The 17,197-nt window shown below is 47.4% G+C and overlaps 1 protein-coding gene across 1 annotated transcript; it reads right to left on the reverse strand.

The window, feature by feature from the left end:
• Nucleotides 1-363: 363 nt before the first annotated feature.
• On the reverse strand, nt 364-16,072 carry LOC128436255 (uncharacterized). Its single transcript, XM_053418013.1, has 22 exons — nt 15,633-16,072; nt 15,315-15,588; nt 14,515-14,604; nt 14,138-14,284; nt 13,850-14,077; nt 12,912-13,005; nt 12,667-12,735; nt 11,986-12,554; nt 10,556-10,714; nt 10,244-10,475; nt 9,860-9,982; nt 9,505-9,627; nt 8,597-8,719; nt 6,752-6,874; nt 6,135-6,257; nt 5,919-6,041; nt 5,259-5,356; nt 4,762-4,893; nt 4,159-4,342; nt 3,208-3,360; nt 2,264-2,368; nt 364-1,760 (listed from the first exon to the last, which is right to left on the reverse strand). The coding sequence occupies exons 1-22, from the start codon at nt 16,070-16,072 to the stop codon at nt 1,702-1,704; spliced, it is 3,771 nt and encodes a 1,256-aa protein (XP_053273988.1). The 3' UTR covers nt 364-1,701.
• Nucleotides 16,073-17,197: the final 1,125 nt, after the last annotated feature.

Here is a 17,197-nt window from a genome sequence, read left to right on the forward strand (position 1 = left end):
CATATTCCTGTTTACATGCTATAACATTACGTCACGAACACAGCTGCCAAAGATTTCACTCTTTTAATGTCGTCTGTGCTTTATTACAATGATTCACCAGAAACATATCGAAAAGTAAAGTCTCTAGAAAATATATAAAACATAACAGGTGTTCAAATATAAAGGAGTTTATGGTTTATGGTCGTCTTTGTTTTATTCAACATTGCAAGAGTTAGAAAATCAACCGTTGTCATATGAATTAATTATTAATGAATTAACACGAACGCTTCCCAATAACTGACTAATTTCAGTTCATTATTCCACAAACATGTGGAGACTGTTGTTGGATGAAATGTAGAAAGTGCAGAGTGAAGAAAAGAATGATTTTACGTAAGAAAGGTCGTTTATTCAGAGTAAAATACTGATTATAATAATATGAACACCTCAATCAACACCAGACCACAGCTCCAGTGAAACTTTACACTTCCCTTTGTTTCAACACTTCTCACTACGAAGCCCGACAGGAGTTAAAAATGACTTTTCTACCTGGAAAACAAGAAACCATGACGTGTGACAAATGGGAGTGGTAACACCCCCCCCCCCCCCCTCCCCCCCCCGACTTCTTTAATCACTAGTCTACTGTTGGTAAAAAAAAATGCTATAAATACATCATATTTAACAAAGCGTAGAAAACAGATCAAGTATAAATAGGGAACTAACAGAAACAGATGGAGGGTTGGTGACTGTTGAAAACTGCTGCTCATGGTTTTCTCTTTATGTTTATATCTAATATCTACATCGATTACATCCAGTTCACAAAGACACCAACACGTCTATGCTCCTGTTTGTATCTGATGATGTACGAGTAGATGTCTGGAGGATTTCTCTGATTGTTGGATGACACATGGAAACTGTAGGTTGTCACAAATATGCATTTAAATCAACACTATGCAACTTTTCTAGCTGAAAGCAGCAGCTTGGTGAAAGTGAGTCTGATGTGTGAGTGTGAACAAGAGAAAGTTTCCTCCTTCTCTCCCTGAGCGTCTGTTCTCTGTGACTCTGCTGAGTGGGTTCCATCTCCTGAGAGAACAACTGACTGAGAGTCACAGACACAACCAGCTGCAGCTGAAGAGTGAAGCTGAACTGAGATCAGTTACAAACACTCTGAAGTTATTAACAACCAGAGTTTATCTCCAAGATTCAGCAGGAAACTGTGAAACATGAAGATTTGTTACAGCTGCAGCTCTTCAGGTTCAGGAAGCAGAGGATCATGGGTAATATTTCAGTTCAGTGAGTGGGACTCGCGTCATCGCTCGAACACAGAGCCAAACAGAGTCAATCACCACATGTGGCCGCAGGGGGCGCTGTTGGTCAATAAAAGTTGCACAGTGTTGCTAACATTCATCTATTTTCTACAAACGTTTATTTTGAATCGTAGATTGTTGTCGCTGTTGTCTTTTAAAGGCAATAAGTAAACAAATGATTTATTTTTTACATCTTTACCAGAGAAGTGAATCCTAATCACAAGCTGTCAGATAAATGTGGTCCTCATCAAGGTGAAGATCAGCAGATCTACTGAAGGCCCCCAAGGCTTCGTGGAAACACTGGATGGTCCATTGATTAGAAGGGATTTCTGATTCCTGCTCTAAAGGATCTCTCCAGGATGTGCCCTCCTCTTCCTCCTCTTCCTCACTCCGTCCTTCTTCCTCTGTGGCGTCCTGGTCACTTCCTGGTGAGAAGCTGGTTCTCCAGCTGCTCCAGACGAGCAGTCATCCCAGCCAGTGGGCAGTTGATTAAGGAATAACAAACACACACATGAGTAGTTTCTGAACATCTCACAGATATTTGTCTCTTTACAAATTCAGACTTGTTGATTTTCAGCAGCAGAATAATTCAAACTCATCTCTGACGTCGAGTCAAAGAAACATCATCTAACTGGTTTATATGGATCCAGTTCCTGACACGTTCGATACCAGTTGGATGAATTTCACTGTTTCCTGATTTGTACTCATCTCCATTGAATCTGTTTTTCAATGGACAGTGTAAAACATTAATATCTGGTGCTTCTCTTCTTCCTTCTGAACGAGCACCACTCAGGTGCCTCCATGTCCTGAGCTTCTCCTTCACACATCCTTCACTCTGATGGAGCAGCTGCTGGGGACAACAGGCAGCGTTTTGAAAACATCACATGAGAAGATTCTTTTAGTTTCACATGGTCACAAACCTCAGTTCACTGTCTAACATCAGAGCAGCTGTTTGTTTCCAGATGTGTTTGAAAGGATATGTTTCTGTGTGAGCTGCTCCAGGCTGCTCATGGTGGCCTGCTGGAACTCCACCAGACTCTCACAGGCACACGGGTCCTTCACCTCGATCTCCCCCTGACTCTCCTCTGCACACACACGTCAGCACCATCATCCACATGGACGCACATGTCACCGTGTGGTCACCGCTTCTAGTTTCACTTCATGATGCCATCGTGAGTCACTTCAACTGTTTGACCTTCACTTCACCACATCTGTCTCCATGCTGCAGTGATTGGTCACTGATCAGGAAACACTGCTGCAGTTTAAACTTGTGTTTCAGGAGTAAATCATGATTTAGCCTGAATGTTCCTGGGACCAACTGAAAAGTTCAATACTTGAAAACAAAGTTAAAAACGTCTGAGTTGCTCTTCTCTTGTTTACATGTGGAATAAGGTTCATCTATGAATATATAGTTAATCTCCAAACTGTCATGTTGCACCTTGGCCAGTAGATGGAGCCAAACAACAAGATATTAAATTACCCTGCCGGCATTCTCTTCTTCTTCTCTGGGAATGGTTTCACGTTTGAATTTTTAAAAAGAGGATTTAGTTTTTACAATGTGTGAGTAAAATATACAGTTTGAAAAGTTGAGTTGATCCATTCAGACTTTTGCCAAATTAAGACGTAAAAAATGTTGAATGTCAAAAAAGAAAAATTTCCTCATTGTCAAACTCACAAAGAAATGTAATTGAGATTTGATATTTTACAGTTTAACCAATAACTTCTTACTCACAGATACAACCAAATATACAGGGCTCGAATAAAGAAGTAAAACATAAAAATAATTGCACTTCTTTTCTAAAGTGTTAATTTTATAAAATAAAACATTTGCTTCTTGATAATAAGTGTGTGGTGTTGTGTGTTGTGTTTGTCGTGTGGCTCCTGCACATTGTGAAGACGCAGCGTCCTCAGTGGAGGATTGTACCTGGACAGACGTTCAGCTTGAGGTTCTCAGCGATGGTGCTGATGGCCGTGAAGTCGCTGGTGTAATAGAAATGTTTCTCCACGGGTTCGGACGCGATCTCACGAAGCTCCTCCTCCACAGCTTTCCCCACGCCCACAGCGTACATGGTGATGCCTGCGTACGTGCACACAGAGACCGTTCATCTGCAGCCACTCATCAACTGACAGGTCCAGAGAACAGACCGTTCATCTGCAGCCACTCATCAACTGACAGGTCCAGAGAACAGACCGTTCATCTGCAGCCACTCATCAACTGACAGGTCCAGAGAACAGACCGTTCATCTGCAGCCACTCATCAACTGACAGGTCCAGAGAACAGACCGTTCATCTGCAGCCACTCATCAACTGACAGGTCCAGAGAACAGACCGTTCATCTGCAGCCACTCATCAACTGACAGGTCCAGAGAACAGACCGTTCATCTGCAGCCACTCATCAACTGACAGGTCCAGAGAACAGACCGTTCATCTGCAGCCACTCATCAACTGACAGGTCCAGAGAACAGACCGTTCATCTGCAGCCACTCATCAACTGACAGGTCCAGAGAACAGACCGTTCATCTGCAGCCACTCATCAACTGACAGGTCCAGAGAACAGACCGTTCATCTGCAGCCACTCATCAACTGACAGGTCCAGAGAACAGACCGTTCATCTGCAGCCACTCATCAACTGACAGGTCCAGAGAACAGACCGTTCATCTGCAGCCACTCATCAACTGACAGGTCCAGAGAACAGACCGTTCATCTGCAGCCACTCATCAACTGACAGGTCCAGAGAACAGACCGTTCATCTGCAGCCACTCATCAACTGACAGGTCCAGAGAACAGACCGTTCATCTGCAGCCACTCATCAACTGACAGGTCCAGAGAACAGACCGTAGATCCTGCGTGGACCCTCTCACCGCTCGAGTCTTACCAGCTTCTTTGGGCATCTTGGCGAACTCGGTGATGTCGTCCTGGGAGCGTCCGTCGGTGAAGACCAGTCCGATGCGGGGGATGTTGCGGCTGGCGGGACGAGCGCCCTCGGCCTCGGAGAAACTGTTCTCCAGCATGTGCTTCAGGGCCAGACCCGTCATCGTCCCTTTCTCCATGTACTCAACCTACACAGACACAGAGATGAGTGGACAGGTTCTTGTTAGTCTCAACCCACCGGGACGTCCCCCGCTGAAACCTGAAGTAACCATATTTGGGGGGAGCAGGGGGCGGAGCTCCAGGTCCACACTGGCTCCTCCTTCTGGACCTGCAGTCTACAGGTCTATGACTCTAACTGAAGTCAGGGACGTCCTGAGCAGAAGGTTCTCTTTGGATTCACCTGTTGGCGGCTCGTGAAATAAAATGTAGTGTGGACTGAGAGTTGTGTTAAAACTTTTATCTGAACTGTGTAATGATAATTCAAATGATCTCACTGTCTTCACGTGGCTCCAGAATGAAAGGTGGTTCTCAGGAGGCTTTTTAATACTTTCTCCACACGGAGTCTGACATGAAAACATTAAAGTGAAGATAACAAACACAGGTTCACCTTCATCACTGCAGCTTTGATCTCCTCAGCAGAGTGGTACATGTTGAGAGGAAACTCTGTCCTGACCCGGCTGGAGTACTGGACCAGACCCACTCTGGTGCCGTGAGTGGACACGTCCAGGGAGTCCACAACCTGAGACACAGGAGGAGGAGGAGGAGGAGGAGGAGCAGGAAGAGGAGGAGGAGGAGGAAGAGGAGGAGGTGAGGGATATTCACCTGACACACACACACACACACACTGTCCTGCAGGCAGTGGCTGGTGGCTCTAATCTAAGTCCACAGAAGGAGACACTGGAGACGGAGACAGAGGACACTTCCATGTTGCTCCTCTGGAGACAGAACTTGGTGAATACAGGTTGAAGTTTGTTGCTGAACTCTCAGGTTGATCCACTTCCTGTCAGTCACAGTTCCACCTCGTCGTCGCTCCAACAAAACAAAGTGTGTAACACACGATGATGTCATCACACTGCTCATTGTCAACATGAAGAAGAACCGAACCTGGTTGACGAACTTTTTGACCAGCTCAAAGTTCTGAGGGCGGACGCTCTTGGAGCCGTCGATCAGAAGCACCAGGTCGATGTTGGCCGACTTGCAGGCTGAAGGAGAAAGAGACGGAGACTTTGCTTCAGCTCCAGGGAAACTTGAAGAAACACTTTGTTATATTATGAGAAAAAGTCCTGTCGTCTGTTAAATGAGGAAAATGAACGACCATAATACTCCATCATAGAAAAGCCTCTGTTACATAAATGCTGCTGCCATCATATTAAACAGATATTGACTCAGTATCTTATATCATAAGAACTGTGACGTCTGGAAACCTGTGGATGTTTGTTTCTGTTTCTAGTTGCTGTCACAGTTGTCCTGCTAACGGCTGTCGTCTTCCAGGTGACTCCAGCAGGAGCTGCCATGAGTCTCCACAGGAAGTCACCGGGTCAAATGTTCAGGCCTGATGTCAACTTTCATTCTATCAAGCTCTACTTGTTAACTTCTTTTGGTGGCATGTGTAGTTTGTAGTGTGTGTGTGTGTGGTGGGTCTTTCCCAGTGATCAGTGTGTTGCATCTGTCTCCTGCAGGACCCACAGGACCCCCCCCCCCCCGGGCTGGGACAGACTCCATCCCTCCCTCATGCTGCAGGTGATGGAGACGGAGTGGACTCACTGCCGCAGCTCTTGCCGTCCTCCTGCAGCAGCTGCTCCTCTGGACACACACAGTAGAAGGATCCAGGAGTGTTGACACACTGGTGCTCACAGCCGTGCTGCACGCTGCTGCACAGGTCCATGTCTGCACACACACAGTTCCACAACACAAAGTTACACCTGCACAGACACACAACATGTACACACTCAGGAGTATTGTGTTACTGTGTGCACTGACTTGTGCAGGTCTTCTTGTCCTTGTTGAGTTTGAATCCTTTGTTGCAGTCGCAGGTGAAGGTGCCGGGTGCACTAATGCAGATCTGTTCACAGTCGTGTTTCCCCTCAGCACACAGGTCAATGGCTAAATGACACACACACACAGACACAGACACACACACACACACACACACACACACACACACACACACACACAGCTTGTTATTTGCTGTTGTAATTACTTGTTAAAGGTTCTTGTTTGTAGTGAAAGTTTAACTGAAATGTGTGTTTTTGTTTGTTTCTGTGTCTTCAAGCACCAAATGCAAAAACCAAAACAATATATACATATAATAAATATATTGAGTTTATTTTAAAGTTATTTCACTAGAACAAATAAAGAGAAGAAGTAATCTGATGACCAGAGACTCAGCTGCACTTTAATTGATCAGTTTTTTTTAAGTTAAAACAGAAAGTCACTGAGTCATTTACCAGCTGAGCTCAACATCACTTCTCTTCCACTTGAGAAGAAGGATACAGGAGGAAGAGTGTGTCATGTGATAGATGCACCAAGTGTGTGTTTGTTGGTGTGTGTGTGTGTGTGTGTAGAGGTGTGTGCATGCGTGTGAGGGCCTGACTGACGTGTGCAGGTCTTCTTGTCCTCGTTGAGTGTGTGTCCTTCTCTGCAGTCACAGCTGAAGACGCCCGGGGCGCTGACACAGATCTGTTCACAGTCGTGTTTCCCCTCAGCGCACAGGTCAATGGCTAAATGACACACACACACAGACACACACACAATGAGTTAAAGTGAGTGTGAGTGTGTGTGTGTGTGTGTGGTTTGAAGACATTGTTCATTTTACACTTTGATCAGAGCCTGTCCACTTCTCATTAATGCTGTTGTAGTTGAATCGAAGTGAATGGAGCTAAAATAATTACTTACAGCTAAACAAAAATACTTTTAATATATTATATTAATGATAATTAATACTAATATAATAACCCTTTGTTTTTCTTAAAGTAGGTGGAGTCAGCAGCTGATAACTGGTCATCATCACCTTTAATTCCTCGCTCACACAGAAACCAGCTCTGGTGAATCACATCACAAATACAAAACCTGCAAATGAACAATATCTGTGAAATAATTAACTGATCAATCTCTCCTGCGTCTCATTCATAACCTCTGAATGATCCTTTTGAATCAACTGTAAGATGGAAACCAGCGGACCCAGCAGGAAGGCCACAGTCCATTCTCCAGGAGGCTTCAGTTCACACAGTGGTGCTGTGGTATTTGTGTTAAATGGACGACACGATTACATGTTGTGTTGCTGCTGCTTTGAAGGTTTGTACGGCTTCATTTCCAAAGGTTGTAAATCCTCCTCATCTCTTTTCTGTCAGGAAGAAGTTAAACTGCAGCTGTTGCTGTGCAGCTGAGGCTGAGGCGTCATGGATGTGTGCAGACATGTTGGCTGCGTGTGTGTTCTCATGCACACAACATGCGTGTTTGTGGGGACAGGATGCAGCCGTGAGAGAGTGAGGCTGTGGACATGCTCTTGATGTGCGGAGCCGGAGGAAGAGAGATCACCAACATGTTCCTGAACTGGTGGAACTGGCAGATTGAGTCGTGAACTGGTGGAAATGGCAGATTGAGTCGTGAACTGGTGGAACTGGCAGATTGAGTCGTGAACTGGTGGAACTGGCAGATTGAGTCGTGAACTGGTGGAACTGGCAGATTGAGTCGTGAACTGGTGGCGAAGACGACACACAACAAAGTCAAAGGTTCATTTTCTAGTGAAGTGAGAGAAGCAGGCGGTGACACGTGGTGGTTTCATGTCACGAGGGTCATTTCCTGTGAACGCACAACGAGCATGTTGGATTTGGAACCACACTGTTGTGTTGAACCTCGTGCACGGCTGCGAGTTCCCTGTGCACACACTGACCAACAGTTAACAGCCAATGACTTTGTAAACAAGACGGCTCCCAGAAGTGAAGCCAAAACATCTGGATCGCCCCCTGGTGTCTGGCTGCAGTATGGGTCATAAATGCCTCCTCCTCCATGTTCGCACATGGGACATGGACCAAACTAAAAACATCAGAGTAGACGTCAAATTTTTGTAAAGATGTTTCTGTCGCTTCAGGTTCTTATCACACTGATGTTTGTTCAAGTGATTCTGATCAGTAGGTTTCCTGATTGGTCGAGAGCCTGTTTCTGAGTATCTCTAGTTTTTGTACAGAGGGAGGAAGTGGAAACACTTTCTAATCACATTCCCACAAACCTTCAGGGAGCATAGAACTGAGCAGGTAGATCTTCCTACATCACATCAGCAGTAGATCTTTAAATGAGCTGCTGCACGTCCCACAGAGTTCAGCCTCAGTGGTTGTGTTTGGTGGATTCTACTCATTCAGATCTGACCCTCGTCTCCATGAGACCGTTGTGTCCTCACCTGCCTTCACTAGCGCTCTGTGATGTCTGGTGCTTGCTCTACTCACCCTGGCAGGTCTTGCCGTCGTCCAGCAGCCTGTAGCCCTCGTGACAGCGGCAGTGATAGCCGTTGAGCACACTCACACACTCGTGATCACAACTGTGGTTCCCAAACGAACAGAAGTCGATCACTGAGGGGGGGAAAGCAGCGGGGGCGTAAGCAGCAGAGCGAACAGCGGCACGACAAAGTGTGTGAGTTTGTGTCTATGCTCCTGTTCCTCTCACATCTGATCCCACCCCCGACAAGTCACTGAATAAAACTCCTTCTGTTCGGCTCCATGAGGATGTGACAGCACGTCAGATCATCCAGGTTTTCACAGGTAGCAGGTAAACGTGTGTGACTGATTCTTTCATTGTGAGAAGGAACATAGCACAAACTCCCACTCAGCTTCATGAAGCAGCAGAGAAACCAGCAGCTTGAGAAGATCACAATCTGTTTCAGCATGAGTGAACATGACGTGAACACAGTGAGTTTGACAAGCGCTGTTGTTTACCTCCGACAGGACGGGTGTGTTTGTGTATCTGTTTGCTTGTCGGCAGGAAAATACTAAAGTGAGTGGGAACCAGTCTCGGTGCAGAAGAAACCAGTTCATCATGGGGCCTCCAAAGGAACTTTCACTTTCCTCAATGTGTGAGATAATTCAACATTCTGGTCGATTTCTAAGGAAATGTGAGTCTTGATAATAACAAACAACAAATTTATTGTGTTAAAATGTGTGTGCGTAGATTAAGACAGATTATAAGAGCTGGGCCGATATACAGGATCGTCTGTGGCTCTACTGACATTCTAGTTAGAATGTTGAGTCTTTATCCATTTGAAATATTATTAAATGTATTTCAGCGTCTACATGTGTGTCTGCGCTTTCTGCCTTTGTGTTTGTGTGTGTGTGTGTGTGTGTGTGTGTGTGTTACTCACTTGAGCAGGTCCTCTTGTCGTCGTTCAGTGTGAATCCTTTGTTGCAGTCGCAGGTGAAGGAACCAGGGGAGCTGATGCAGATCTGTTCACAGTTGTGTTTCCCCACAGCGCACAGGTCGATGGCTGAAACACACAAACACACACACACACACGTCGAGAGGATAATTATCATTAAATGTGCGTTAAATAAAACGCCCATCTACAAACCAATCAGAGTCAAGTATAGGTAGACTCCGCCCACGTCGGTGATGACGACAGGAAGTACGTATGTCAGGAAAAATTCTTTAGTCCCTAAATTACAACATGAAACTAAAACTAACAAAACTGTGTACATTTGTGTGTGTGTGTGTCTCACCTGCACACGTCTTCCCGTCGGCCTTCAGTGTGTATCCAGGCAGACACACACAGTGGTAGGAGCCTGGTGAACTCTCACAGACGTGTTCACAGCCGTGATCTGACTCCAGACACAGATCAACACCTGCAGCAGAGACCAGGAGCTCAGATCCAGGATCAGAGGGAAATCATATGTCCCCCCTGGAATATAAACCCTAACCCCAACTTCATGTGTGTACTTATCTCATAGGTTCAAAGTGGTTCATGAGCTCTGCCCTCATTAGAGTTTAATTATTTGAATCTGAAGGTCGATGGTTTTACTCCAGTAAAGTGAAGATCACACTCATCTCAAAAGTTTGTTCTTTTCAATCGATGGAGATGTTGTTTCATTTCCCTGCAGTCTTACCACAGAGCTTGTCCTGGAACTGGAGTCCGAACTGGTGGATCAGGTCGAAGGACTCCACCAGGAAGACGTGGTCCTCAAACGGCGGGGACGCCATGGCCCTCAGTGATGTCATGTCGGCCCTGGCCACGCCCACAGCGTAGATCTCGATGCCTTTCTCTCTGGCCTCCGCCGCCACCTCGGCCACGCGGTCCTGAGGACGTCCATCGGTCACGATCACGACCACGTTGGGGACCTGAGGGGAAGAGAACCTCCGGGTCAGAGCTGAGCTGAGTTCAACTCACAGATGAATACAGACATGGGGCCGATCGGTACCTTGGGCCTGTCCCCCTCCTCCGCGATGAAGGCTGCGTTCATCACGTACTTGATGGCGAGGCCCGTCATGGTGCCTTGGGCGAGGGGCACGATGTCATTGATGTTCTTCACCATCGTGTCCAGCTTGATGTGCGTCTTCAGGGAGAACTCACTGCGGACCTGCAGACCAGAGTGAGAGTCCACAGACGGAATGAGAGGCCACTCGAATTGACCAACATCACGTAATAAAGAGAAATGACAGAAAAACAAAGTGGTTTGAAGATTCCTCTCACATCAAACGGACGTTTTGTAAGAAAACAGCATCTTAAAAAGTCCAGAAACTCATTAATCTGAGTTTTCTACTTCACTTTACCTTCATTTACAGGAAGTGCAAGTAATTCTGAGTCTGAAAATCCTTCATATCTGTCGTATGTAACAAAGTTTTAAGAAATGTAACGTAATGAAACTTGTAGAAACCCTGGAAAAGTGTTTTTGTAACCGGTCATTTTTTAATCGGCTCTAAACAAAAACTGTAAAATCCAAGAAGTCATTGACTTTTGAATAACTTTATTTAAGTTACATTGTCAAAAGAAATCCTTCATTATTCAAAATTATGTGTAACAGAAAATGTTAAAAACATTCCAGGCACACATACATCATACACCACAGATAAAATTACCAGATGTTTTGTTAAAATGTTAAAACCAGAGACTGGTTGTCCCCCAGTGAGCAAAGGACCTGTCCACCCCCCCCCCCCCCCCCCCCCCCCCCACAGCCCTGAAACCCTCCAGATTGTCCGTAAGTGTAAAAAACGCATGTTCAACTCTCAGCCTAGCTGCCACCAAACCCCTCAGGCAGAGCAGTGGATCTGTCCAGCCTCCCCCCGCCATTTAGTTTTTTCGACTAATCCAGATTGCTATCTTGGCATTAGCAAAAATAAAATTCATTAAAACCATAGTATGTTTTTTCCTTGCAACGTACTTTGGTCCAAAAACAAAGAGTGGCAGCGAGAAGGCCTCTCCTAAACCCCCCACCCACTCCTGTAGCTGTTTAAAAGTGTCAGCTAACCTGGGACACGACACCACTAAGTGCTCCAGGGTCTCTGGCAGCGAGCAGAAAGGACACCCCCCCTCAGTGCTTGGGTCCAGGTGAGCTCTGTATCTGTTTGTAGCTAGAGCTCCGTGTATAATTCTCCACTGGATGTCTGCCATCCGTTTCTCCACAGGAGGTTTATACAGGACCCGCCAGCTGCCACTAGGGGAATAATCTGAGCCAAAAACCTCCGTCCACCTCGACTCCCTGACTCCTTCAAGAGAGCGACAGTTCAGGACCTTCACACAGCTGCAGTAGAGCTGTTTCCCTGCAGAGGGGTTGAAAGGGCCCAGTGCTGGAGTCCTGAGGGTTAGCAGTCGGCCGCTCTCTTCTCTCCACTCCCCCACTGCAGGACTCACATTCAGGACAGGAAACTGGTATTGTTCTGTTCTTGTCCACTGGTCAGCCTGGCTTTGGCTCTGGGCGAAGGTCCGAAGAGGCTGGGGCAGTGACTGCCACACCTCGTCCACGAGGCTCCGCAGCATCCTGGTAGATCTTATCCCTGTCACCGCCCCCAGCCTCTCCAGTGATGTCCGTGTCAGGTGGCCCAGCTTCCCTATTCCTGCCTCCCTGAACTTGTTTTGTACTGTCGTTGATGAGGATGTGGATGTTAGGACCAGGAAACCATTGTTGAACAGTGGCTCCTCAAAGAGCCACATCCCAGGCGTGGGGTCAGGAGGCCTCGTGAAGGTGAGAGTCCTCCAGGCATCTATCACAGAGGTATAAAACTGACTGAGCCCAGTCAGTCTGTGTAGAGGAGAGTTTAACAGGAACAGTTGTTTGTCGTAGCCGAGGCCCCCGGCTCTCCAGAGCAGCAGGCGGGCCACAGCCGACCAGCACCGTGTGGATCCGTACAGCAGCCTCTGGGCGGCCTGCAGTCTGAAAGCAGCCGTCCTGGAGATGATGTCTGTCAGTCCACGGCCCCCCTCTGCCACAGGGAGGTACAGCACGGACTCCCTCACCCAGTGATGGCCCGACCAGAAGAAGTCCACCAGCAGCCTCTGTAGTTGTTGCAGGAGTCCCGGTGGAGGAGTCAGCACCTGGAGTCTGTGCCACAGGGACGCTGCAACCAGGTTCTTGACTCTCAGAGTTCTTCCCCTGTAGGACAGCTGGGGTAGCAACCATTTCCATTTAGACAACTTGAGCTGCACCTTCCCCAGCACCCCCTCCCAGTTCTGCCTCTCTATCTCTTCACTGCCTAAAAACAAACCGAGGACTTTTAACCCTTTAACTCCCCATGTCAGGTTCCCAGGGAGACGGGGTACTCTCCCTGCCTCCCACTGACCAATCACACTGGCCTCGCTCTTTTCCCAGTTCACCTTGGCGGTCGTAGCCTTTGCGTACAATGCCAGACTGCCCTCTAATTCCTGTATGTCCCCCTGATCCCGGACAAGAATGTTTACGTCATCAGCATAAGCTGATATTATTATCGGGGGGGCTGTGAGGCAGCTCTGGCAGACGCAGGCCTTTCAGCCGAGTTCTGAGGCGACACAGGAGAGGTTCGATGGCCACGCTGTAGAGCTGGCCTGAGATGGGACATCCCTGCCTGATCCCTCTTTGGACTGGTACCTGTCTGCTCAGCCCTCCCCCCACCTTCACCACACAACATGTATCATTATATAATAACTTCACCCAGGACAGAAAGTGCTCCCCGACACCAAAAGCCTGCAGTGTGGCAAACAAGAATGACCGATCGACACGATCAAAGGCTTTTTCTTGGTCGATGGAAATAATGCCAATATTAATTTTATATGTTGCACACAAATCAAAAATGTCTCTCATTAAAAACAAATTGTCCTGGATTGACCTTCCTGGTACACAATAAGATTGGTCATCATTAATAAATACTTCCATAAAAACCTTGAGTCTATTTGCTAAAACCTTAGATAAAACCTTATAGTCACTGCATAGCAGAGAGACGGGTCTCCAGTTCTTCAGCAGGGTCAGATCTCCTTTCTTCGGTAGCAGTGATATTACCGCCCGTCTGCAGGAGGCTGGAAGAAGCCCTTTAGCAAATGCCTCCTTCAGGACATCCAGCAGATCCTGTCCCATAATGTTCCAGAAATGTTTTTAAAAATCTGCTGGTAATCCATCCAACCCTGGTGACTTGCCTGCAGCCATCTGAGATACAGCAGTGGTCAGCTCCTCCAGCGTGATGTCGGCACTCAGGATGTCCCTCTCACCTGGACTCAGCTGTGGGAGGTCCTGCAGCAGCTCGGTCACAGCTTCCCCGTCACACTCCTCTGCCCCAAACAGGTCGGTATAAAAGTCCACCGCGTGTCTCCTCATCTCTGCTGGTTCAGATGTAACATTCCCATCCGGCAGCCGGAGACCCACCATCTGCTTCCCCTGGGCCACGGATCTCTCCAGGTTAAAAAAGAACATGGTAGGTGCATCCATGTCTTTTAATTCCTGGAACCGAGCTCGGACCAGAGCTCCTTTGGCCTTTTCCTGGAGAAAGGAGTTCAGCTGCTGCCTTTTACCTTTTAATTTCTCTGTGTTGGTAGGTACGCTCTCCAGCTCCTTAATGTCTTCCTCCAACTGCTCCATCGCTCTTTTAATGTTTCTTGTAGAGTATGCAGTGTACTGCTGGCAGAAGACCTTAATCTGACCCTTGCCGACCTCCCACCACTGACCCAGGGAGGGAAACGAGTCTTTCTTGGAACACCAGTTGGCCCAGAACAGTTTAAAATTGTCACAGAAATTTAAATCATTTAAAAGCTTAACATTAAATGCCAGAAGGATCCATGCTTTCTAGCAGGAGATAAAAGTAGCTCTACTAAAACCAAATGATGGTCTGTGAAACCAACCGGGTGGATTTGACAGTTTGTCACACGTGTGATAAAAGGAGCTGATATGTAAAATCTGTCCAGCCGGGCCCCACTGACCCTGCCATCTGTTATTTTGATCCAGGTATACTGCCTGGTGGAAGGATGTTGCCTCCTCCACACGTCCACTAGATCCGCCTCCTTGACTGTCTGTCCCAGAAAAGAGGAGGACTGAGGATGGAGCTCCTGTCCTGTCCGGTCTAAAGTGACGTCTGTGCAGCAGTTCCAATCCCCCCCCATTATTATACACTCCCCTTGACCCACACTGTCCAACTTGTTTTTTAATAATTTAAAAAGAGTAACCCGTTCAGGACCGTGGTTTGGTGCATACACGTTGATTAGATTAAAAATAATACTGTGTATTTCCACTCTTATACTCAGAGCCCTGCCTGCCACGATCTCTGTGCTGGATAGAAAAGTCATATTTAATGAGGGAGAAAATAAAACAGCGACTCCAGCGCTCAGGTTAGAACCATGGCTGAGTACGTGCTGCCCCCCCCACCATACTCCCCAGTCTGTCTCATTCAGTGAATCACTGTGAGTCTCCTGTAAAAAGAGGACATCCAGCTTTTTTACTTAAAAAAGTTCTGACACTAAAAACCTTTTATTAGCACTTCTCCCCCCGTTCATGTTTAATGAGGCTACCTTTAATGCCATGAGAGGATAAAAAATAGAGCGTAAAAGGACAAACAGGTAAACACAGCAGAATGAAAACACCCAGTGATGAATGGTCATGGTCAATTTTATTTACAATTTTTCCTTCTCTTGGACCGTATCTTACATGGAAGACCTTTTCGTGCTGCAGTCACATGCTTCCTGAGCCTATATCTGCGTTTCTCATCCAGGACATCCGTCCCTACCTCTTTCTGGAGGGTACTGACTGTCTGGATGAACTTCTTAATGTCTGGGAAATACTCTGCCACCTCCACTGCTTTGCCAAATGATTCATCTAAAAACTCATTGACCTCCTTTAATGAATATAAATCTGTGCTTTGTGAGACGCTGTCAGCTAGAGACACATTGTCCGATTCATAGTCATCCTCCACGTCCATCTCACTAACCTGACTGCTGTCTAATTCAGCCTGTATCTGTTCAGTCTGCTGAGCAGGACCACACTGCATCCCCTGCTGTACGCTGGCAACAGACACCTTTCCTATTACGACCTGCTTCACCGTCACCTCGGACTCAGTAACATGCACCACGTCACTTTCTTGTGTCCCACTTCTCCACACTGAAAACACTTCATGCTTCCCGAGCTCGCGTACACCATGTAGAACTGTTCCTCATATCGAACCCGGAAAGACACGTCTAGTGTGTGGGTCTCATTTTCCAGAAACATGAAGGCTTGTCTCCTCAGAGACTGGACGTGCTTCAGCTTCAGGTCTTTGCAGCCCAGACCCACCGCGCGGAACCCACTCGCGAACTTCCCGAAGCGCCGCAGCTCTCTCTCCAGAGCTTCATTGGGGATGAACGGAGGGACCCCGGACACGGTGATCAGGGTGGAAGCTACTGCTAACGGGGACACCTGAATGAACTCCTCCTCTACTGTAACCCCGCTTTCAATGAGCTTAGTGACCGAGTCTGGATCCTTAAAGAAGATCACCAGCGCCTTGTTCATCCTGGAAGCGTAGGTGATGTTCCCGTGCCCCACCTGCTCCCACACGGCCAGCAGCACCTGCTCCACTGTGGAGCTGAGCTGAGGCACCAGCCTGACTGCATGTCTCAGGGACATCGGCGGCGTCCCTACGGACGCCATCCCCCCCACAGACACGCACAACACACAGAAAACTACACTACACGTACACAAACACTGCAAAACAATGATCATACAATAAACATACAGAAACCTGAAAAAGTTTGCACACGCTTTCCTTCACCTCCTCTCTTCACAACTACACCTCCACCAACGAAGAAGAAGAAGAAGAAGAAGAAGGTGGTTGACGTCCTCCTGCAGGATCTTTGAGTTTGTGATGAGTCACAGCTCGTTGCTGCTGGAGAGGATTTGTGGTTCTAGTTCTAGAGAGAGGTTTTTATTCGCTTCATGAGAATGTACGTGAGTGTGTTTATCTCTAAAAGATACGCTGCTCTATAGAAAATTATGGGGCGTGTTTCAACTGACCAGGAAGTAAAATTCCTCTTCGCTCAATTGGATAGACCTACAACCAATCAGAGCAACGTAGTATGTGACGTATGCTAAGCAACGCATTGTGAGTTATTTACTAACCCGGGTTCACACCGGACGCTTCAGCGCAGCGCCAAGCCTTAAATAACAGCTGGCTCCCATCCACTCCCATGTTAAAACTTTGTGCCGGTCACACCGGAGGCTGAAGCACCGCGAGGCAGCCTTGGCGCAGCGCGGTGCTTCAGCCTCCGGTGTGACCGGCACAAAGCCGTGCAGCGATCTACTGGATCAACGGGTGATATTATTAGCGCTGCCCGGCGGTTCAGCGTCGCTTCAGTGTCCGGTGTGAACAGCCAAGTGCCGGGGCGATAGGGATTAGCGCGGTGCTCTGGCGTCGCCTCCACGTTCTGTGTTCCTCTTTCAAAATGAATGCGCTGTCGATGTCTTCTAAAACAGACTCAATGGCAGCATCGACACATCTCAGCTCGCCAGCGGCAGGCATGTTAGTTGAAAACGAATTCAACCCGAGGGCACTGTGATGACGTGGTGGATTACGTTACCGTATATCATCTGTCAATCATCGTATAAAGCCCGCCCTGACAATCTGATTGGCCCGGTCGG

This window comes from Pleuronectes platessa (genome assembly GCF_947347685.1).
Source record: "Pleuronectes platessa chromosome 2 unlocalized genomic scaffold, fPlePla1.1 SUPER_2_unloc_1, whole genome shotgun sequence".
In the NCBI taxonomy this organism is placed as follows: domain Eukaryota; kingdom Metazoa; phylum Chordata; class Actinopteri; order Pleuronectiformes; family Pleuronectidae; genus Pleuronectes; species Pleuronectes platessa.